The sequence below is a fragment of the Capra hircus genome, chromosome 22, assembly GCF_001704415.2.
Source record: "Capra hircus breed San Clemente chromosome 22, ASM170441v1, whole genome shotgun sequence".
Classification (NCBI taxonomy): domain Eukaryota; kingdom Metazoa; phylum Chordata; class Mammalia; order Artiodactyla; family Bovidae; genus Capra; species Capra hircus.
Window position 1 is genome coordinate 45,928,037 of NC_030829.1, and position 24,721 is coordinate 45,952,757.

The 24,721-nt window shown below is 43.9% G+C and overlaps 1 protein-coding gene across 2 annotated transcripts in view; it reads right to left on the reverse strand.

The window, feature by feature from the left end:
• Nucleotides 1-24,721, reverse strand: part of CACNA2D3 (calcium voltage-gated channel auxiliary subunit alpha2delta 3) — an 870,293-nt gene that overhangs the window by 63,452 nt on the left and 782,120 nt on the right. For both annotated transcript variants that reach the window (XM_018038437.1, XM_018038438.1), the window contains exons 29-31: nucleotides 24,587-24,631; nucleotides 18,408-18,470; nucleotides 14,900-14,970 (exon numbers count right to left, since the gene is read on the reverse strand). In XM_018038437.1, coding sequence (XP_017893926.1) covers nucleotides 14,900-14,970; nucleotides 18,408-18,470; nucleotides 24,587-24,631 — 179 coding nt within the window. The remainder of the gene's footprint in view (nucleotides 1-14,899; nucleotides 14,971-18,407; nucleotides 18,471-24,586; nucleotides 24,632-24,721) is intronic.

The following is a 24,721-nucleotide window of genomic DNA, read 5'->3' on the forward strand; positions in this document are numbered from 1 at the left end:
TGGGTTGGGAAGATCCCCTGGAGAAGGAAATGACAACCCACCCCAGTATTCTTGCCTGGAGAATCTCATGGAAAAGAGGAGCCTGGCGGGGCTACAGTCTATGGGGTCACAAAAGAGTCGGACATGACTTAGTGACTAAACAACAACAAGAGTGACAAGCATGGGACACAGCAAAGTCCAGGACTACAGACACAGTCATGTCACACTTGGGACTTAAAGAACCAAGAGAACAAAGGCTATCAGCGGGATGGAAAAGGGGGAGCAGACCCCCCTCCCAAAAAGCATGATAAAATAGTTATTTTGGCTTGAACAAGGATGACTTGCATGGACAAGGATACTCCAAAGGAATACGCTGTTTCAAACTGAATCCTGGGCCTCTGCTGGAACCCACATTGACTGTCTCCAAGGTTGAGAAGAGCTGGGAAGGGTCACTTTGGGTTAAGAAATGGTAGGATCCACTGTCTCTTTTAGGCACTAAGAAATAGGCTTAGACCAAGAGAAGGCCAGCTCCTTAACTATTTGTTGAAAACCAGCTGACTCCTTGGTTAGAACCACACCCACCTTTCATTACCACCACCATAGTAGTGAGTATACCCTTTTGAAAACAGTGCAGTTTATGAAACAAGAAAATGGATGTTTCTACCTCGGTGGTAAAAATATAGCTTATTTCAGTTATGACCTTTATTCAGCTGCAACGATATTTTACTTTCAATTTTTTTCCAGACATTTTAGTTTCTTATTAACACCTTTACAAAGCAAAAAAGAATGGCAATTTCCAGTAGCCAGTTAAGAGCTTTAAGATGGAGCAAATACTTTATCCCACACATGCATTTCATCCCTCCCCCCAGTACCTCTTCCCACTATTCCTGGCATCCCAAAGGAGAGACACTTAAAGTCCAACCTGAGTTATGTAACCGTTGCCAGATGACATGTTAACACTGTACTACATGAACTTCTAAATGACTGGAAGGAATTCTCCCTCCAGGAGTCCCTTTCTGAAATCAGGCAGTGCTTAATGTGAAGCATACTTAATGTTGGGCTGGGAACGCATGCTAGAATAAAAGTTCCATAATGCAGGACTGGGGTTGGATCTGTTCCACACCTAGCACAGCACCCAGCATGGAGAAGGTATTACTATGCTGACTTAAAAGGTAGAATGTATGAATGATCATCTGATTGCCTGAATCTTGAATATTCGATGATGCAACTGAGATTGAAGAGATCAACTGCAAAATGTGATGTGAAGCCTTCTTCCTTTAGAAATAAATTAGAGAGATTACACACCCAGATTAACCAAAGAGCACCTATGCGCACCCAGAAGAAAATTGGCCACTCTGACCACAGTGAGATGGAAACCAGCTCCTGATGAGCACCACACAGGCATCCGTAGGCGGCAGAGCCAAAGTGGGTACCTGGCAAGTCCTCCAAAGCCCCTTCCTCTTCAGGACACTTTTAGTCTTGCTGACTGTCCTCTAACTTTTTCCCTCTCAGCAGATGCAAGCAGAACCAGTGTATACTGAGAAAGAAATGAAGCCTATGAACCATCCAAGCATCTGGCTTGGGGAACTCCCTGAATAAACTTCTCACAGAAACACTCATCACTAATATAGCCCTGACACTAATTCAGCCACAGAATAAACCATAGGCCACAATGCTGCTGCTGCTGCTGCTGCTGCTTCTGCTGCTAAGTCGCTTCAGTCGTGTCCGACTCTGTGTGACCCCGTAGATGGCAGTCCATCAGGCTCCCCTGTCCCTGGGATTCTCCAGACAAGAACACTGGAGTGGGTTGCCATGTCCTCCTCCAATGCATGAAAGTGAAAAGTGAAAGTGAAGTCGCTCAGTTGTGTCTGACTCCTAGCAACTCCATGGACTGCAGCCTACCAGGCTCCTCCGTCCATGGGATTTGCCAGGCAAGAGTACTGGAGTGGGTTGCCATTGCCTTCTCTGATAGGCCACAATGGACAATGCTAATTGGCCCCTGACTGGCCCACCACACCAGTCTGCATCCTCAACAGGGGATTTCTGCAGGTGCCCCGGAAGGGTTTTCTAGGATTTGACCAGAACTATTGTGTGCTGCGATTCACGGGGTCACAAACAGTCAGACACGACCGAGCGACTGAACTGAACTGATTATTAGCTTTATCCTTTTCCTACTACCCAACTCTGTCTCTGCAGCTGGACTCCGGATCAGAGCTGGTGAAAGGCAGCATGGGTTGAGTGGAACATGGCTGTGCGTGGTGTCTTATAGACATGGATGAAGTATGGCCTTGGCTTAAGAGGTCAGTTCTGCCATTTATCCAGGGTGCAATCACAGCAGGTTGCTCACCTTCTACGGAGGCTTTATTTTTTCACTTATAAATAAACTTCCAGAGATATTCTGAGTTTAAATAATCGGGCATGTGGAAGGATACTGAAATACACTACGCATCATGCTAGTCTCATTATGAGTCTTACAACAGAAGGCCTGATTTTGTTCTTTGCTGGATCTTGGACTCTTAAAGCTACACTATTCCCAGAGTCCAAAGTGACTGGTAGTGTAACTTAATGATTAACAATCTACCTTTGAACCAGTGACCTAAGCTCAAATCATAACTCATCTACATATTACAATGCTATTTTTATTTAACCCTCATTATGCCTCAGTTTTCTCATCTGTAAAATAGTGAGAGCAATGGCTTCCTTATAGGGCGGTCATTTAAATGAGGTTATACACACGTACTGCCTTTAGAACAGTGCCTAGTATAGAGGAGGCATTCAGCAGAAGGCAGGGCTGCAGCTGCTGTTGTAATTTATTAGTCTGGTTTTCATTGCCATTATTAATTAATGAGGGTGGTGTTAAACGCATTGGGAATTGACTCAGGCTTTATCCAGCTGGCTGGATAGGCCTCCTGGTTTTCTTAGCTCATTGGCATGTATGATGCAGTGTAAAATTCACACTTGTTACTGCAGTAACAGACACCTTCAGAAGCCATGCTGGGGTTATCAAGGGATCATGTGGCAGCTTCAGTCCATGAGTTTTATAGCTGAAGACCAGGGTAACAATAGCTGCTGTTTACTGAAGTCTGTTTAGCAACTGTCAGCAAGGTGCTCTTCTAAGGATGCCCCTGCGAGAGTCTAATCATCCCCATTTCACAGAGGGGCAAACCAAGTCTCAGCCAGCCTAAAAATGTGCCCAAGGTCACATACCTAACAGGTCCAGAGCCAGAATTATATGGGGGCCACACTGAATCCACCTCTCTCTGCCTTCCGCTCAGCAGCAGGTTCTGACAGGTCCTAGGAAATGCTTAGAATTCAGCCCTGTGCCCCACCCCAGAGTCTTACTGGAATGTCACAGGAAAAGCTACCCAAGATAAAGTCTCATAATCAATATCCAGAATCAACTTTCAACCCAAGTTGAGTGGCTGTTATGGGGTCACCAGGCCAGGCTGGATCAACTGCCCAGGCTAGTGAGATCCTTTTTCCCTGGTAACTGCCCTGTCAGACAGATGGCTGGAAGCTCAGGACTCTACTGGAATCATTTTCAAAGGCTCCAGTTTACAAGTTGGGGTCAAACTCAACTGCTCTGGGGGCGGCCTCCGGGTCAGGGTCCCTGCCTTTCATTTCATAAGGAAGCTTTCCTGATCTGATTGCCATGAGGAGGTTACAAAACAAACCTGCTCTGTCTTCTCCACACTTGAGACAGCTTTAACTAGATGTTGCAGAGAGCCTTCCAGATTGTTGCCCTTTCTGAAGTGATTTTGTTACTGTTTTAAATAACTCCCATTTTGTGGCTACCTGTATCCTGTTCGGCTGATTATAGTTAAAGAACGTGATAACTGCCTGCTTTCATTTGGCTCTAAAATAAGCCCTGAGCGTCCTGCCCAGCCCAAGACTGGTGCTGCACTGCTGCACTCAGCAGCGGGGGTTTATTCTTATTTCAGATAACATGCCTTAATCTCCCTGACATCACCACCAGGCCACGGCAACCGCGGGCTGCTGGGGAGACCTTAGCATTAGCATCTCTGTGCTCCCCAGATGGGTCTCTTTGAAACTTTGGTGGAAGGCAGATACAGTCTCTGAGGAAGAAACTCAAAGCAATGCAAATCAAGCATGGGCAGCCCTATGTGTCCTGTACTGGGTGCCCGGCTCGTGACGTTAGGATTTACTTAAAGCTGTTTTCCTGATTCTGCTCTTTTCCAACTAGACAAAAATTATGACCAAGAACAAGATTTCTCCTAAAAAAAACAAGGTTGAATTTCAAAGACATGAGTGCAGCTAATTCAAGGTTGTTACTAATGGTGGGCACCAGCATTTATTAAACACCTACTATGTGACTGTGAGGCCAGGTACTTTACCTGCAATGACTCTAGCTCACTTTGGCTAAAAATCTGCCCCCAAACCAGTCTTGAAACAGCTTAATGTTTGCAAATATGGCCCTAAAACCATAAAGACCCACTGAGGGTCATATTTAAGCAATTTTCAATCAAAAAGTAGGAGAAGCAAAGTGACTCACTAGGGCAGCATGCAAAAAATATGTATTCTTTGTTGGGCTATAAAATGTGTTCTCTGGAGCAGTTTTCACCTTCCAAGCGTCAGGGGCATGGAGGAGGAACATAGGAAATTCTAAACAAAGGGACTGGAAGCCTTACTCTTTCTTACACCTTAACAGCCAGGAGAGTGGGAAGCTCCATCTGTTGATCTGAATGCTAACAGAAGATTCAAAAGGAGCTTTTCCTTCTCTCCTTTCTGCCTAGGTGGCCAACTCATCCCATAGCCTCTTCTTACAGAGGCTGTACTATTCTTTAAGATCTACAGAGCATAGCTAACACAGCAGAGGTGGTGAGTTGAAGCTGCCTTTGAACCCTCTGATGGAAAATCACTAAAATCTACCAAGTTAATGAGCACCCATCATTAGAAGAGAATAAGCACCACAAGGCTGCACCAGCCAGAAGCCCAGTACACCAGGTATCGGGGCCCCTCAGGGTCGAGTACAGAGCCCTGAGGGTGAGCCTCACTCTTTTATAGATTAAGCAGAGGGTTGATCAGCCTTCAGTGCTTTTCATCAACTGGTGCTGACACTATACAAAGAAACAAAGTCACAGACACTGGTCACAGCAGCATCTCACCCAGGTAAAAAAAGCAGTAACAATAAGAATTAATCAATTACTTTGCGCCATCCAAGTGCTATCTTGGATGCTGGGGCATGGAGAGGAAACTAACGCTCAAGAGGTGAAGTCCTTGTGGCTCTGGGAAGCAGCCACACCTGCTTCAATCCTGGGGCACAGGATTGCCCTGTGCCTAGTAGGTCCACCTAGCCAGTTGCTTCTTTGCTCATTCAACTGGCCCATGAAAATTAGCCTTCCTTGAAACTGAAGGGGGAAAACGCAATCATGATTAATCCCATGTAGAAAAGGTAAAATTTATTTTGTTTTTATGAGTAAAAAACAGAAGGAAATAGTTGAATTCTGCGTGTGGAATGAGTAAAGCCATTTGAGCCATTTCCTTCCGTTTGAGGCAGGAAACCTGGATGCTAGAGGAGCACCCTTGGGCCCAGCCAGGTTCCTGGGGCTGTGTGCACATCTCCCAGCAAGGGCACCACAGTAATGCCTGCACCACGGTAAGTCCTTTGTATAAGGACTATACAAAAAAGATCTTCATGACCCAGATGACCACAATGGTGTGATCACTTGGCATGCCGTGGGGCACATGACCGAGGCTCAGGATGTCAGAACCTAAGGATACTGATGTTGCCAGTGTCCTTGATATTAGTCAAACCCAACATGTGTTATTGAGTGCTCCTGCTTTCATTGCCTGGGGTCAGACACCGTGGACAGACATGCTACATGGTGGCTATAACCACGTGTGTTTAGGACTGCACTGGGCATGTGGGATATGGAGAAAACTAGGAGTCAGGAATACAGCTTCATCTCTGGAAGGGCTTCAGAGTGAATATCACAGGAAGTAGGATTCAATATTTAGAGGACTTCTGTATCTTCAACCCTTTGATCTTTTGGAACTTCCTATTATTTCTAGTACAACCAAATAACCGATACATTGGACTCCAACTCTGAAAGACTTCTTTTACTTTCTCTTGAAACAAAACAAGCATGAAGGTGAACAAATATCTTTCCAGAAAATACTCTAGTTTTCTCCAACTATGGGAAGAGATGAATGGTGACTAGGAAAACATGGCCTGGAATTTCAGAGACAAGAGTTCAAATTCCATCTCCCAACTCACAACTGTGAGCTGATGATGGCTCAGATCATGAACTCCTTATTGCAAAATTCAGACTTAAATTGAAGACAATATGGAAAATCACTAGAACATTCAGGGATGAATTAAATCAAATCCCTTACAATTATACAGTAGAAGTGACAAATAGATTGAAAGGATTAGCTCTAACAGACAGAGTGCATGAAGAACTATGGACAAAGGTTCATAACACTGTAAAGGAGGCAGTGATCAAAACCATCTCTAAGAAGAAATGCAAAAAGGCAAAATGATTGTCTGATGAGGCCTTACAAATAGCTGAGAAGAGAAGCGAAAGGCAAAGGAGAAAAGGAAAGATATATCCATCTGAATTCAGAATTCCAAAGAATAGCAAGAGGAGATAAGAAAGTCTTCCAGAGTGAATAAAGTGAAGAAATAGAGGAAAACAATAGAATGGGAAATACTAGCGATATCTTCAAGAAAAGTAGAGATACCAAGGGAACATTTCATGCAAAGATGGGCACAATAAAGGACAAAAATGGCATGGACATAAGCAGAAGATATTAAGAAGAGGTGGCAAGAATACACAGAAGAACTATACAAAAAAGATCTTCATGACCCAGATAACCACAATGGTATGATCACTCACCTAGAGTCAGGCATCTTGGAGTGTTGAAGTCAAGTGGACCTTAGGAAGCATCACTATGAACAAAGCTAGTGGAGGTGATGAAATTCCAGCTGAGCTATTTCAAATCCTAAAATATGATGTTGTGAAAGTGCTACACTCAATATGTCAGCAAATTTGGAAAACTCAGCAGTGGCCACTGGACTTGAAAAGGTCAGTTTTCACCCCAATCCCAAAGAAAAGCAATGCCAAAGAATGTTCAAACTACTGCACAATTGCACTCATCTCACATGCTAGCAAAGTAATACTCAAAATTCTCCAAGTGAGGCTTCAATAGTACAACTGAGAACTTTCAGATGTTCAAGCTGGGTTTAGAAAAGGCAGAGGAAACAGTGACCGAATTGCTAACATCCATTGGATCATAGAAAAGCAAGAGAATTCCAGGAAAGCATCTACTTCTGCTTCATTAGCTACGCTGAAGCCTTTGACTGTGTGGATCACAACAAACTGTGGAAAATTCTTCAAGAGATATGGATACCAGACCACCTGACCTGCCTCCTGAGAAATCTGTAGGCAGGTCAAGAAGCAACAGTTAGAACCAGACATGAAAAAACAGACTGGTTCCAAATTGGGAAAGGAGTATGTCAAGGCTGTATATCGTCACCCTGCTTATTTATAATTTATATGTTGACTACATCATGTGAAATGCTGGGCTAGAAAAAGTACAGGTTGAAATCAAGATTGCTGGGAGAAATATCAATAACCTCAGATACGCAGATGACACCACCCTTATGACAGAAGACGAAGAGGAACTAAAGAGTCTCTTGATGAAGGTGAAAGAGAAGAGTAAAAAGCTGGCTTAAATAAAGCTCAACATTCAAAAAAACAAAGATAATGGTATCCAGTCCCATCACTTCATAGCAAACAGATGGGGAAACAAAAGAAACAGTGACAAACTTTATTTTCTTGGGCTCCAAAATTAGTGCAGATGGTGACTGCAGCCATGAAATTAAGACACTTGTTCTTTGGAAGAAAAGCTATGACCAACCTAGACAGTGTATTAAAAAGCAGAGACATTACTTTGACAACAAAGGCCCGTACAGTCAAAGCTATGGTTTTTCCAGTAGTTACGTATGGATGTGAGAGTTGGACCATAAAGAAGGCTGAATACTGAAGAACTGATGCTTTTGAACTGTGGTGTTGGAGAAGACTCTTGAGAGTCTCTTGGACTGCAAGGAAATCAGTCCTGAATATTCATTGGAAGGACTGATACTAAAGCTGAAGCTCCAATCCTTTGGCCACCTGATGTGAAGAGCTGACTCATTAGAAAAGATCCTGATATCAGCTGGGAAAGATTGAAGGCAGGAGGAGAAGGGGACGAAAGAGGACAAGATTGTTGGATGGCATCACTGACTCAATGGACACGAGTTTGAGCAAGCTCCGAGACATGGCAAAGGACAGGAAAGCCTGGCGTGCTACAGTCCATGGGATCGCCAAGAGTGGGACGTGACTGAGTGACTAAACAACAACAACTCACTACTGTGGGTGAACTTGAACAAATTACTAAAACACTTAAAGCCTCCACGTCCAGTTCCTCTTTTGTCAAATGACAATAGCTATTCCATGAATCTATCATGAGGCTTAATTAACGTCATGCATGTAAACTATTTGGAATGCCTTGCCTGTATAGTTGACCCTTGAACCATATAAGGGCTGGGAAGCTGATCCTCTCTGCAGTTGAAAATCTGAGTACAGCTTGCCCTGTGTTACACAGTTTCTCCATAACCGCAGTTCCATATCCATGGATTCAACCAACCACAGACTGTGTAGTACTTAACACTGACTATTAAAAAAAATCCATGTATAAGCAGACCTGCACAGTTCAAACCCGTGTTGTTCAAGGGCCAAATGCAGTTAGTACTCAATAAATGAGACAGGCTGCTGTTAGGGTGAAGATGAGTGGCTACTGTAATTGCTGCAATTGGGGATCCTCAAGCAGCAGCTTTAGGATTTTCAAGAGCAGTTCATTGGAATCTCCATGTCTCCGCATTCCAGAAAATTTGGCCCAGAAACACACTTGTCCAAGCCAATGTGACTTCTTGTTCCCTTCAACGCCACCTCTGACAAACCACTTCTGTGGACATGGTCAGGTCAACAGGAAGCCAAGAAGCCATTGCATTCCTTACATGAGCTGTTGAGTATCAAGACATCGGTGGGGCAGTCGGTGCTAGGGAGCAGGCATCCAAACATAACAGCCTTCTCCTCTAACACTCTCTGGATTCCTGGGCCAGGGCATTTGCTGAAATGTAATGCAGTCACCAAAGACAGGGAAAGTGCCAGTCACCCACCATGGAGCCCAGTGCAATTTCATCATATGGAGACACGGGTAGAAACAGTACAAGTCTTCAATCTACCTGGTGAATCACCTTTTTAGAAAGGCAATTTAGAAAAAGCCACCAGAGTGAATTCTATACAAGTCAACTATGTTAATGAATGTGTGTGTGGTGGCAGGGGCCGGGGCGAGGTGAGGAGGACATTCACCGGGCTTTACAGGGAAAAGTTAAACATGGTCTTGGAAGGGTGAAATCTCAGGTGTGCTGTACCAGACACATAAAATAAACAAACAAAAAACAGAACAAAACAGAAGAGACACAACCAAGAGACTCTCAGTACACTCAGTAGCTCCCAAGGCAAAAACAATTAGTGCTGTGTGCTAAGTCACTTCAGTCATGTCTGACTCTTTGCAACCCTATGGCCTGTAGCCCACCAGGCTCCTCTGTCCATGGGATTCTCCAGGCAGGAACACTGCAGTAGGTTGCCATGCCCTCCTGCAGGGGGTCTTCCCCACCCAGGGCACCTGTGTCTTCTCTCTCCTGCACTGGTAGGCAGGTTCTTTACCACTAGAGCCACCTTCATTTCTCTGCAAGCCAAGGGCCAGGTGTGCCCACTGGTCTTCCCTTTCTCGAGCTTCCTCTAATACACAGAGAACAAAGGAAGACGCTTTGGCAGAAACCACAGGATCTTTGGTGCTGCTGCTGCTAAGTCGCTTCAGTCGTGTCCGACTCTGTGCGACCCCACAGACGGCAGCCCACCGGGCTCCCCCATCCCTGGGATTCTCCAGGCAAGAATACTGGAGTGGGTTGCCATTTCCTTCTCCAATGCACAAAAGTGAAAAGTGAAAGTGAAGTCGCTTAGTCGTGTCCGACTCCTAGCGACCCCATGGAGTGCAGCCCACCAGGCTCCTCCGTCCATTGGATTTTCCAGGCAAGAGCACTGAGGTGGGGGGCCATTGCCTTCCCCGGGATCTTTGGTACAAGCATGTGTTATTCCATTTAACTCTCACTGCAGGTATAAAAATCATTCTTTTGATTTCATTTTGCTGTTAAAAAAAAAAAAGAGGCCAAAATTACGGAGCTAAAGTTGCCAAGCGTCAGGAAGCTTCAAAGTAGGTAGCACCTAGACTCGAACCCTGGTGCACTAAACTTAGTATTTCTTGATCCTGACAGTACCTGCAAATCGCATGGATGCTCCATCCCCAGACTAGTTTAATACGGATCTCGTGGGGGCACAGCTGAAGCAGAGGTGTGTTCTCAAAGCTCTCCAGGGATGGTGGTGGAGTTCACGCCCACAGACCCACCCACAGTGCTGGGCTGTGGAGGCCACTGATGTGTAGGGACTACTTTGGGAGTGGGGGGTTATTAGTGATTTTAAAATGGAGAGGAGAAAATTAGAAGAAAAAAAAAATTTCAGACATCTGGAGATCTCATCTGACAGCTAATCTTTTACCTCCTCTGTGCAGTACCTTTGCAATTTGCAAAGCATTTTTACTTCTCTTATTTTAATTGAGTCTCACAAAATTCCCATCTCACTGAAATTCCTATTTTGCTGACGAATAAACTGCGGCTCAGAAAGTCTGAGGAATCCGTCCAAGTTCACACAGTGGCCACTCTGAGGCTCAACTGAAGTCTTCATGGTTCAAGTCCCCTGTATCAAAGAAACCCTATCAGAAACCTGGACTCTCCTATGATTGGCTATATATATTTTTTTCTCACTTCCCCCTAGATATTTGACATTGAGTTTGCATCACTGGGGGCAAGAAGGGGTAGGGAAATAAATAAATTCTAGTAAGAATATTTTGAAAGCAGATATTCTTTCAGTAGTTTTGAAAAGGGCAATGTCACTGCCATGGAGTATGGCTTCTGAGAAATACAAATACAAGCTCTTACTGGACATGAACTTGAGTTAAAAGAAAGCAGCTAAAATGAAAAGCCCTAAATGAGTCAGGGCTACTTAGGGAGTTCATTTACTTTCCCTGATAAGAATAAAGAAATATTTCAAGTTCTCTGTTTGAAACACAAAAAGCTGACCAGGAATATGGTATCTTATGAGAAAATATGTGAAGCCTGGGAACATGACTTGGTTTAATGATTTATCAACTTCAGTTAAAAGAAATCTGGGTGATCTTATCATTCGGCTGGCCTCCCTTCCTGAAAGTTCTGCTCACCCAGATAAGTTACTGCTGAGCCAACATCCTCCTTGGCTATGCTTCACTTTGTCTCAGACAAAACTGAAGGAAGCTCCACGCACTACACAATGCTACTGTATATCGAACCAGGTAAAAAGCAAAGGCTAGAAAATTCTCCCGGTGCTTGCTTAGACTGCAGGATTTTGCATCCAGTTCTCTTATCACTCTGTTATACGGAGACAAGTTCTTAACCTTTCCAAGCTCCACTTGTATATATATATATATGTACATATATATGAAGGGAATGGCAACCAAATCCAGTATTCTTGTCTGGAGAATTCTACGGACAGAGAAGCCTGGTAGGCCACAGTCCATGGGGTCGAAAAGAGTCAGACATGACCGAGAAACTAGCACACACACACGTACACACACACCGATCCAGCTTCATGGGCATGTGGCCTGTGTAACTGCACAGAGCCCTACCACTTAAAAGGGCTGCATGCCTTGTTTACTGCTCTGCTCTTGCTGTTGTGAAATTCTCAGTAATTTTTGAGCAAAGTCCCCCATTTTCATTTTGCACTGGACACTGCAGATTAGGCACTGGTCCTGTTTATACCTGTCTCTCGAGTTGCTGGAAAGGACTGCAAGAGTTAAGATCTGTTTGCAACCGAGGCCTGGTATGTGGTAGGTGCTCCTGGAAGATAGCTACTGCTACCTGCCTTATTCTCACATTGCTGAGGCCATGCATGTTATCTGGCCCTGAGCACTATGTTTTCTATAAGCTGGGTAGATAGGGTCGAATCGAAGACTCAGCCTAAGCAACCAAGAGAGACCACTATCCCTCTTAGATTGCTTGCACGTGAAACTGAAGAACCTTCTCAACGCTCCCTCAAGTTGGTAATTTGTTTGCACAAATCAGTGACTTCTCTTCCTCCCACATGGCACTGCAGACCACAAGCGGATGCACTTTCCCTCTGATGGCACCACTAAGTAGACTAGCCATCAAGACACCCGGTAAGTGGCCAAGCAACCAAAGAAAGAGTCCATGCCAAGCAGGCAAGCATCGTCTTGCTTTAGAGAGAGAGGCAGTGACTATGGATCAGTGGGGAGAGATAAAAGGAGGCTGATAAAGGGAGATGGCATTCATTTTTCATTTTGAGCTCTGCTGTTCTGAAGAAGATGGTTTGCAGGGCTCTTGGGTATGAAAGGAGTTTCTTTAAGAAACTTGGGTATGAGTAGACCAAATGAAGAAACTTTTTACCAGGGTGCGCTGTCCAAGATGCTGAGATGGCAGGTCAACTAGGTGAATGGACCTTGACCTTTACCAGGGCTCAGCCATGTCACCAAAGCAACTCAGCCTCCATGAACCCTGTGTTCGGGAGTGGGGTGCAGTTAAATATGGTGCCTGACAGCACACCATTATTTTCAGCTACATCTTTTCAGGGCTTCTGAAATACAGACTTTTTCTGATAAAAAGGACTATCAACCTTACTCTCTGAGTAAGCATGCTGGAAAAGGCAAGGGCATGAATGTTTGAGTTCCAAAAGGATGGCAGTACCCCAATACTGGATGGAGACCCCACTGCCAGGTGTCATGGAAAGCCTCTTGTGAAATATGTGAATTAAAAAAAATTCATCTGGTGCAAGGTAAAAAAGGAAAATCAAAGATCCACAGCAACAAAAATCCTAGCAGCAGCTAGCAATTATGGAGCCTTTAATATATGCCAGGCACTGTGTCAGAACTTTATGTTTATTATTATCTCCTTAACTCTGACAGAAACCTTTGCAAGTAATTATTATTAGCATCTTCAATTTTCATGTAAGGAAACCAAAGCTTGGGGTGGTAACATGACTAACTCTGAGCCATGCAGCTAGAAAATGTCAAGAGCCTGGATTTGAACCCAATCCATCTGACTTCAAATCTCAAACTCTAATTTCTGTCCTGGCCTCATGAGGGGGCTTTCAAAGAGGCCTAGGAGGTTTGTCAGGTAATTCCTGGATGACAGCACTTGCTGTTAAAATCGAAGAGAGAGTCCCAGCCTTCCCCTTTTCTCAGATGTTAGCCACTTTTGTAGAAGAAAGCTCTAAATTCAAGTCATTCATACTTCACCCACAGTAATGAGAAATCTAGGAACTTAAAATACTGCTTCAACCTTTCCTCTCTCCCACCAAACTGTTTGAAAGGAATATCCAAGAGGGAAGAGGGGGAAGAAAAGTAATTTTGCTAAAAAAAAAAAAAAAAAAGTTGAAAAATATGCTTTCAAATGAGAAACACGTGTGTGATTATTCTCCCTCTTTTGTCTCTCCCTACCCCCACCACGTTGAAAACAAGCTAACGCAACACAAATGTACACATCCATGTAAAGACACAAGAAGTCAGGGGCACCTCGGACGGCAGACAACCCAGCACAGCAGCCCCTGTCCAGCTCCATGCCCAATTTTCAAGCTTATGCACAATGACTCCTGGCAAAAAATGTACTTGAATTTTAAAGAGGGAATCTAGCAGGGGTGAACACTCAGGCAGGCTGGAAAGCAAGTGTGTCAGAGGTTGCAGAAGTGCTGGAGTTATGCCATTTTAACATATCATTTCTTGTTTCCCTCTTTCTGGCACAAACAAGCTACAGAATCTCAAAAATTGGGTCATCATTTTTGAATTCCCTGCTTTCAGCACAGCACTCAGTTGGTCTTATTGACTAGCTTAAAAGTCTGATTTCCTGAGCTAACACTTCCTGTCCATTCAGCTGCAGGGGAGTAATAAACTTGGGGACTGTCTTTCCCACTGGCAACCTATGTGCGATAGTTCTCACAGGCGAGCTGGGTTCCATCCTTGTATTTCCTGATATTATATATTTAACAGAATCAAATATGTCCACGAAAGTACCACTTCAGAGGCCACCACTCTCCCTGGGAGGCTGAGGCGAGGAAGAATTGACTCCTGGGGGGACATCCCAGGCATCCTGGTCGTGCAGGGCGACGTCCTTTCCCATCAGCTCTGGTGTTCCCACAGGTATGCTGGACTGCCCATGAGGGACACAGGGCTGTGCGCTTCACTCAGAGTCAACAAGAGCCCTTGCAACTCAACTGAGTGGTCCCTACCATGAATTCTGAAACCTCTCGGCTGTGTTCTAGCAGTAGATTTAAACTTACCTCCATCTGGGAGCATGTTTTGTGAATTTTTACTTGATTTTCTAAAATTATATCGAGTCTCTAAACATCACTTTCCATCTTTGAGTTCCACATTTCTAGCAAGTTTCACCAGTTTGTCAGTGTGAGACAAGACACTCTCTTCCTTTTTTGACCAGATGAAAATGTTTCCTACTTCTCTGCAATCACTTGCTTCAGACCAATATAATCTCCTTCCAGTCCAGGCCCTGACTTCAGGACCAGCCTCTAGTAAATGCTATGCTAGGGGAACAGGGAACGCATTGTGAGCTGAGTTTCTGAGACTTAACACTCATGCTAAAGGCATCAAATTTCAGGAGATCTTCTGGAACATGAACACAGCCATGGGGTCAAGTCTGGGCTTGCTTTATTTGACCTTGGTTTGTTTTATTTTATTTAGGCAACCTTTCTCGGGGGGTGGGGTTGGGGGGTAGGGCAAGGAACCGTAAAATCCTTACCTTTTAAAGGAGCCCATTGTTAACAATTTGTTCATCACAGCTCCCTCCACCTCACCAAAAAAGTCTCCAGTCTGTGGGGAAGAAAAGACGATCCAAGAGGAAGTGTAGATAAATAATGCGCCCAAATACCAGAGAAGAGATAAAAATGGACACAGTTTGTGTCCTGGAGCTGACAAGGGCAAAAGGAGGTTTTCAGGACTACTGTTAACATAAACATGGAAAAGGTCTTAATAGTCTTGAGAAGTTATGGGATTACAGAGCGAACAAATAAGCAGATGTGGATGTTTCAAATACATGGCAGGGGTGGGGGGTGGGCTAAGAGTGGCATTGCGTAACACGTGCTAAGTGCCGGAAATAACACACACATGCACACGGGTGCACATATGTGCACATACACACGCATGTAGCAGCACGTGCACACACACTCTTGGAAGGAGGCAGTAGGCATTAATCTGCTCTCAATTCCTTGGGAGTAAAACACTACTTCATACAGACAGAAACACACTGTGAAAGGGCTTCCTAGGCAGTAAGAAAAAGAACTGTTTATAATTCCTAAATGACCTGTTTAGGGATATACAGCAGTCTTCTTCATCGGCTCTATAAATTTCCTACAGTGGAAAAAACATCCTTTCTGTAAGTCACTTTCTGAGGAGCACCTTCATTTTGTCCATAGGCAGCTAATATGTTGACCAAGAATAAAGCTGTCCAGATCTGGGAAGAGAAGGCTCGGCCAATCAGACTTCCAATGGCTGACTCCAGCTCTGGGACTGTCTTCAGGGCACTCCCCCAGGGATAAGCTTATGCTTCTCCAAGTCTAATTCTTGGTGTTGGCCGAGATTTGCAAACTCTGAATGGTGGAATGAAGGATTAACATCCTCGGGCATCCCTCCAGACTCCTGGAGCCAAGGGGGAAGATGTATCCAACATGGCAGAACAGAGCTTGGACCAACAGCCTTCCTCTGCCAACAGACTGGAAGGGGCCAGTGCAGACCAGTAGAGCATCCCCAACTCTACTGTGGGTGCTCTCAGAATTTGTGTCTTATGTGGCGGAGAGTAGAGGGCATTATACTCAGAGCCCAAATCACACAAATTCCGCATGTGCCTATGTGCTCATTCATGCCCAACTCTTTGCAACCCCCCAGACTGTCACCTTCCAGGCTTTCTGTCTATGGGATTTTCCCAGCAAGAATACTGGAGTGGGTTGCCATGTCCTTCTCCAGGGGATCTTCCCGACCTAAAGATTGGGCCTGTGTCTCCTGCATTGGCAGGCAGATTCTTCACTGCGGAGCCCCTGGGGAAGCTCCTACATAAAGTCCAGAGACTTTGTATTAATTAAATCCTAATTTCCTTGTAATGGTGTGACCTCAAGCAGGCTCTTAGGAGTTTTCAGGCAGAAAGGCACATACAGGCTTTGCCAAAAAGTCAGGAAAGAGGAGGAAAGAAGGAAATGACATTTCACTGACTGAAGATGGAGCACTGCCTTTTTCACTCCAGGGAAATTTGAACTTTTGGCAAACTCTGTGGGTATGTGCTGCTGTTGGGAGCAAGAAGGACATGTGCATTTCCTGTGTGTAAATACGCCAGTGTCAATGGAACTGGTTGTTAGATGAAGAAGAATTAACCTCATTGGGGTGCAGGAACCAGACATCAAACAAGCTGAGGCAGGGCAGGCTCCGTGGGCTATTCTACCCAGGAGTAAAGGAGGGAGCAGAGGCCACATGTAGTGGCTGTGGCTTAGGAGAGGCCACTATTCCAGTGGCTCATTGCGTTGGCTTGTCCAAGACTCACCCCTTAAAGACATCTGCCATGTTGTCCCCCCCAGGATCAGGTTCTCATCTCAGCCCTCCATGATTACGGCAGGACGACAGAGCTCGTCTTCACAGGGGATTAATTTGGGTTCTCACTCCTCCCAGACACAGGGGCACATTACCATAGGCCTATGGCCACTCCTGCTCCCAAGAAACTGACCACATCTCACGTGCTTCTCCTTCCTATCTAATGTCCACCAACTGTTCAACATGCAGTGACGTCCAGCATCCGAGGAGACCATGTGTGAGCAGTCTGAGTCTCAACTATGCGATTACCATCGACCAAATGCCTCGAAAATCCCAGGGATGGAGGAGCCTGGTAGACTGCAGTTCATGGGATCGCGAGGAGTCAGACACGACTGAGCGACTTCACTTTGACTTTTCACTTTCATGCACTGGAGAAGGAAATGGCAACCCACTCCAGTGTTCTTGCCTGGAGAACCCCAGGGACGGGGGAGCCTGGTGGCCTGCTGTCTATGGGGTCGCACAGAGTCGGACACGACTGAAGTGACTTAGCAGCAGCAGCAGCAAAGGCACATTTAAAATCCCACAACATTCTCACAGGTAGGAGGGAAAGCCGAAGCACAGTTCCACATGTTACCTGGAGCCAGAGTTCACAGACTAACAAGCCACTGAGCTCAGACCCTAAGGAGCCATACTTAACGGACAATTAACTAATTTATTAGGCATTAATGGGTCTATCACACTGTTGGCTACTGAAACATTTTAAATGATGTAAATGAAACCTCATCAAATGCTAGCATCCTCAAGTATCAGAGTTAGAAGAAGACTTCTGTAGTCAACCATCCTCCGTTCATAGAACCCACCAGGAGTCCTGGCGAGTTAAGGGATGTACCCAATATCCCAAATCGAGTTAAGGAAGAGAGCTCACATCAGAAACCATCTGCCTCCACCTCTGGTGTTTCTTTCCTATACCATATGGCTAAACTGATTTGGATTTGACTTTAACATGCTAATTTCATTAACTGCAGAGAAAGCTTTCAGGCACCAAGTTTTAAAGGAGAAACTCATGTTTCTCTATTACAATGCTATTGATTTTAACTCTTACTTTGATTTCCAAATAAAAGTGGAGCTTTCTTTGCTGAGCACCCTAGCTTGGTTTCTTTCCATCTCTCCCTCCTGCCCCCACACTGCACACGGCTGGATCAAATGAAAAATATTCTTCATCTACATGCGGATTCTTGGCCCTCAGTGTTGAGAACCCAAGTTAATCCTTGGACTCAGATAACTGACTTTTAAAAAGGAAAAACCAGAAAGAAAGCCATAAAGAACAATTATGTTGACATACATACATACATATATTTGTGTGGATGTATAAATTATATATAAAGATAAAATATCAAAATATTAAAAGGAGGAAACCTTAAAATTACCTGAACTCTTTCAGGCACCTCTATACTTGAGGTAAAGAGTTCTATAAATGGAACATTTTATGTGTAAGAGAGCAGACCCTGGGCTCTGCACCCCTCCTCTCCTCCCTGGAGGTAAAATCTCTTTGGGGCCTGCTGAGAAGTAGGCTGTGACATTCTTCAAGGGGTGGAAATAATGCTTTATAATCTCCTGCTATTACCTCTTAAATACAGATCATTGTCTCAAAGTTTCAACACCATATTTCACTTCCCTTGACCCAAGCACAGTCTGGGATCCTTACTGTAAGTAGGTAGAAATTCCTCACTCACCTGAGTGTAGTCTTCAGATACCAGAATAAATCCGTTATTGTCTATGAGGTAACAATTCACAGTCTAGAAAATAAAAACACCACAGTTTCAACTTTGGGTCCTCAGACTGCTTTTATGTGCAATGATGTACTTCCAACCTGAGAGATACCTATTTTAGGCTGTTTTGGGGGAACTGGAAATGCCAGCTGGCTCTTGGAGTTAAGGCCAAAGTTAAGCTTACCCCAGCACTTGTTTTGCAAAACTAACAAATAAACTTAAAACACTAAGCAAGCCTTGAAAATCCCAGATTGGGATAAAAAGAAAATGCATTTAAAAATTATTCATTACAGTTTGTCTTCCTTTTTAAAAATTTCTATGACCTGAATAACATTTCCCAGGAACAAAGTGTCCAGAGGCCTCTGAACCTGTATTAACAGTGGTTGAAGTGCAGGCTGTTTTGAAAGCAAAACGACAGCACAATGCCATTACTCTAATGATGTATTAATGAAAACACCGTGTCAGCTCAGAAGACCATCAGGGGACCAGGTAATATTTTTTAATTTGTTCATAGACTTAGGCAGGGGGGAAGGGGCAGACTTCTGTTAAAGGGGCCCCTCAGGCCTCCTAAAGGTTTTCAAACTGTGTTTTTAATTGGGAGCTGGATTTGGGGGCAGGGCTGTTAGCTTTTGGTAGCTCAGACTTATAAATTGTAGCAAGGTAAGCCCAAACCTCTGCTTCCCCCACACTACTTTAATCTCAAGTGAATGATTTGCTACAGGCTAAGTTTTAATTACAGTGCTGTGGAGTTTAAATTTAAGGTTTAATTCCGTCCTTGATGTAACTCAGTTTCTATTTATTGCAGCTTTACATACCGACTGCAACATTTAATTTGTAACATATCTTTACCCTGAGCTAAAGTCCCCTAACTCCAGGCCACTGCAGGGATGTTTTTTTTTTCTGGGACATTTACTTATCCACGGAGTTGATTCTAGCGAGACACAACAGTACAGCAGTAAGCTAGTTAGAAAGATGCATCCTTTATTAGTAGGCAATGGTGGAGATTTGGCAGGAAATTAAAACCCTTGCTAGCACCTTTCAGAAAAGAACTGGCTCCTTTGGTGAGCAAGTTTCTCTCGGTTATTCAAAGGGGCCAGATGAAGGCCACACTCTTGTTCTTCAAAGAAGCTCTGGGCTGCACGGACACTACATTGGTCCAGCTGGGAGTCCTGACAAATGTCCCCCTTCCGTAGGACACAGCACTCTCAGAGCCCGGCTGTCCAACATGGCAGCCACGAGGTATGTGCAGATTTAAATGTAATTTTAAGTTCATTGGATCATATGAGACAAATTGGAGATATAGACCTTGATGCAAAGGGAGGTTAACCTCCATTCAATCAATAAAACTACCTGCTGAGCACAGGAGTGGCCTCCTTATATTGACTTTCCAAATCCTTACAATTGTGTAGAGAATCCAAAGTCATCATAACTTACCCTCCATCCCTAACTATAAAATAAATTCCTACTCAAATATCCCTAGTCAATTGGTATTACTGCTATCAGACCTATAACTTTGTGGTCAGTCTTTCTCTGCAAATATTAGACAATATAAGACAAACCCAAGGCAACTGAAAATCTTGGGAAAGAAGCAAAATTTCCTGAAGTCCATGAGGGTGATACTGGAGATCAGCCCCAATCACACATGAAGCCACTGGCACATTAGTACCCATAAGAGGTAAAACACTCAGAAAAGACAAAACATCACCACCAATAACATGAAAGATGCTTCCAGAGAAAATGATTTCAAAAGGAAGAGATATAGAGAAGCTCCTGGTGAAACTGTTTAAACTCCACTATATTTGACCTCCCTTGTGATCACTTTGAGGAAATAAAAAATAAAGTGAAAGATTAAATATTTTGATTTTTATAATTTTATCCAAAATATTATACTCCCCACTCCCAAACCAAACACGTTGTTTGTTAATAGAACTAGGATATGACTACAGTTATAAATTTATTAAGTTTAAATTTGTTAAGTAAAGTAAATATATTTCACCATTTCCACTCTACTTAGAGATGAAGCTTCAATAAAATGTTTCATAATTTGACATAAATATTTGGTTCTTTCCCCACCCTCATTTCTTGGAAATGATGACCTCGTGCCCCTTATAATAGATAGCACTGCATGGAATCACGTTGGACTGGCATTAGGAGACTCACTTCTCAGGTATCAACCTCTGTTTCCACTCTCATCCGGTGTGGAAGGAACAGGAGTGACAGTATGCAACAAATATTGTCAACCTTGCAAAGGTGTTACATCACTGAGGTAGAACTGGGTCCCTTAATCTGAAAGGTGTCATTTAATTTTCATTACAGGCAATATTGTTACATTAGGGATATACAGTCACTGTGATGACTTCATAAACATCTCCTTGCCAACAACTACTTGGATTAAATTATTGGGAAGTACAGTGGAATGGAGTAAGGCCCCTGAAGCTAAGTGAGCAGAGTGCTGCGTTATGAAAGAATCAGAGTAGAATTAGCCAGATTCTAGTCTGGATAAATTGTTTTCTCTATGTCTCTTTACAGTAGTTAATTGCCTTCTCCATTCTCCCTCCTCCAATAAAAGGAAACAGAAGAAATATTTTGTCGGCTTTCCCTCACTATGCTACTTCTGCCCGAAATTAAGCCAAACTTCTCAGGAGTCTGCCCATCCCTTTGTGACAAGGGCAGAATGACAGGCTGAAGGGCTTGGGCAAACCAGGAACTCCTAAGTTTGACAGACATGGCAAGCATCCATTCCATAGCCACCTGTGACAAAACATCTGAAGATGAAGTTGTTTGAAAAATGCAGAAATAAAGAGCTGGTGACAAAAAAGGCAACTGTCTTCAACTATTTGTTGCCTCAGTATTGCTCAGAGAAGTCTGACTTCAGGTCACAAAGGCAGGTTAGGTAAGATACCTGAGGTTAGAGCCCCAAACCAGGCCATGGTAATTGGGCCGTCACAGATAGTAAGGAAAACTGGGGAGGAAGAGTACTTGGAAGTGAGAAACATCAGCACTAAGCTTGTGTTACCTGGAAGGTAGTATTAGCTCCGAGGCTAAGATACTAGCTTGAGAATCAGAGACTTGGACACTTGCAACCAGTATGACTTTGAGAAAAGCCTTTTAACACTCCCAGTCTCAGTTTCCTTATCTGAATGATGGAGACAGCAACAACTATTTCAGAGAGAAGATTAAGTAGGCCAGTGAGTGCAAATTGTTGAGCATGGTGCAAGGTGCATTATGAGTCCCCAAAGAACCATGTTTGTGTCTATTTAGCACCTACTATGTGCCCTCTTTATAAGTATCTTAATGCTGCCAATTGACTTTTTTGGAGACAGAAGTTGTCACACAGTTTGTAGCAAGAGGTTGTGGAGGCAAGCCAGCTGATAAGCACATGTGCTCATCTCTCCTTCTAACCAGTTAGCTCCTGGAGGACAGGGTCCATCTCTGACTCTGCATCCCATTGATTCCTCGGGGGCTGGAGGTACCAGGGATGTCAGGAGGGCTCAGTAAATAGGTCCTGAAGGAAGGAGTTAGTGTGAGAGAGGCTGCCTCTCAGGTTCTGAAGTTAACAGTCCCCTTGGGTGGAATGAAGCTCCTTAAAGTCCTCAGTTAGGCCCACGGCCAGGCCCTCCATGAAGAGGTATCTATAAGCCTGGAAGACATCTGGCCAGACTGACTCCACCCAGCAGCCCAGGACACTCAAGTCAAGGGCCCAGGGAGGCCACTGCAGGGCAAGACAGAGGGACTGGATCGGATCCGAGGCAAAGTGTGTCTGATAAGCGTGTGGGAGTTGTGCCAGGTCTTCAGTAGAGAAGAGAAGCCAGAAGCACGTGAACTTAATGAGCCCCCACAGCTGTTTTTAATGGGGACCTGATCACTTGAGGGCAGTTGGAGGAGTGGAAGGACATGGTCTCAAAGACTTAATTAAAAGCTATGAAAGGGAATGACACATGGAAAGAGTCTGCTGAAAGGATGGAAAGGGGCCTGGCTTTTCCTTTTAAAACTACGTCAAGTAGGTGCCTGAAGCCAAAACTTTAGAGTCAAAATGGGAAATGGATGATAGCTTTAAAGGGCAAAATGGGGACATTTGAGCATCTGATCAAGTTCAGCAATCCAGCCTATGCCACACTTAATTTTCAAGGTATGAACCTTCAAAATGGTATCTTAATGAGGCTCCATCCCCAAGGCTATTAAAGCAGATATTAGCAGTGAGGAAGGTATCCTACCTTGTGCTTACTATGCCCAAGGGACTCAAGTGTGCATGTGGCTGCCACCTGAGGTTTTAGGTTCAGTGAACCACTACTCTAAGGGAAACATGTATCTGCAGACATTTTCATGATAGCTAAAGTCTATTGAGGGCTTGCCACAGGACAAGAGCTGTGCTCTAAAGTTTCCATATATTATCTCACTCATCCTCACCATGACTCTGGGGGTGTTTCTGTCCCTATTGTATAGCTGGGGAAACTAAGGCAAGGCTTATTACTTTCAGAGCCACAGTTGGAAGCGACTCTTGCCTCCACAGCCTGTACCTTTAACCGCTATGCTAGACCACCTGTGAAAGCATTCACAGAACAACTACCATATATTGCACTTTTCTAACTCTAAGTGGGAATCCATTTTCCACTTATTTTTATGTATGAGGATGCACAGAGGCAGTGTTAGGCTGTAGGAAGATTACCACCTCTGACTTTATTCATTAAATTGTTCAACCAACTATTTGTCCATCCAATCAATCAACCAGAAACCAGTCAGTCAACCAACCAGCTATCCAGAACACCATCAATCCCACCAACCATCCATTCAGTCACCCATCTAACCAACCAATTGTCCTCCATTCTTTTAACACAAAGTGGAGTTAGTAGCTTAACACAGGGCCTCGTGACACTGATTAATCAATGCTACTGTTGAGCTGTGTTGTCTTGAACTGAGCATTACAATAAGACAAGTAATGCCTCAAAAACAGAGGAGAGGTTTGAAGCCACTTGACTAGCCTATGAATGGCATTCCCAAACTTACTGAAAGGGTACTGGTCATAAAACATCACAGGGTACTCTTTCCTTTGGGAAAATTATTTTTGATCTAATGGTCAGGAAAAGTTGGGCTTTTGCTTTTACTCTGTGAATAGTAGTAACTCATACAGCTATTACGATGTTTTTTTAACTGCCCGATATTTAAGGACTGAGTGTTTTGTACTTTACCTTCACCCTATACTCCCTCTTTTATATTTCTTTACTTGCCTTTTTGTTTGCCTGTTTTTTGAAATATACTTCTAATCCATATTTTCTGTGTTGGAATTATGTTTGGTTAGGATTTATTTAATCCCTGTGGTAACTAGAAGGAATGAAAATGAGTGATCATTTATAAGCTCCACTTTATGCATTGACTAATGGTTTGGCTGACTCAGAGAGAGAAGGCTGCCTGAGCCAAGGTGAAATGCTACTTCACATGTGGTTGATCTAAGATGTGGGGCAGAAGGTACATGGGACTGGATGCTATAAAAACTTAAATCTGATGGTCAAACTTGGGACAGTGGTATATCTTTTTTATTCTACTGCTCATGTGTGGAATTCAGATTTGTCCTCCCAAGACTGAGGGAGTGAGATAAGGAGAAAGAAAGGAGGGAGGGAAAGGGAGCTGCAGAAGGGAAGCAGTATGCTAGAATGCACCATGCTGAGTTTTCAACACTTGGATTTTTAAGCTTCTTTATTACATGAAATTAAGCAAGACATTTAATTTACCTGATGCTCAGTTTCCCCCTTTGCAAAGTGGGACATATATTCCAATCCATTTCACTAGGTGGTTAAGAAGATGAAAAGAGGTACCACATTGGTAGAAAACTCTGAGAATTGTAGTGAGAGTTTCAAATGCCAGTAATTTGTATTGTGTTCTATAAAATGCCAAAATCCCAACCGTGCTGTTCATGGGACATTTAAATCATACTTCCCCAGCTCTCCAAAACTATCTGATTGGGAGAAGAAAGAGAAAGAAACAAAGCAAATGTCCTTGGGTTTTTGGAGACTAGTTCATACGCAATCTCTTAAAACTGGCTCTGTGAGACATTCTCCCTGTGAGAAAGCACCCTCAGTCATTCAGCCACCGCCCCCGACCGGCCCCAACTTGATCAGAGCAGACACAGGCCCAGGAGACCACCATACCTCATCGTCACAGCTGATAGAGCATTTACCATCCAGAGAGGCGCACTGTGAGGTGAGGCGGAAACAAAAGGAAACATGTCATTTGGACACACCAGCATCTGCTAAGGCTGCCACCTGGTTACTGCAGGACAGTCC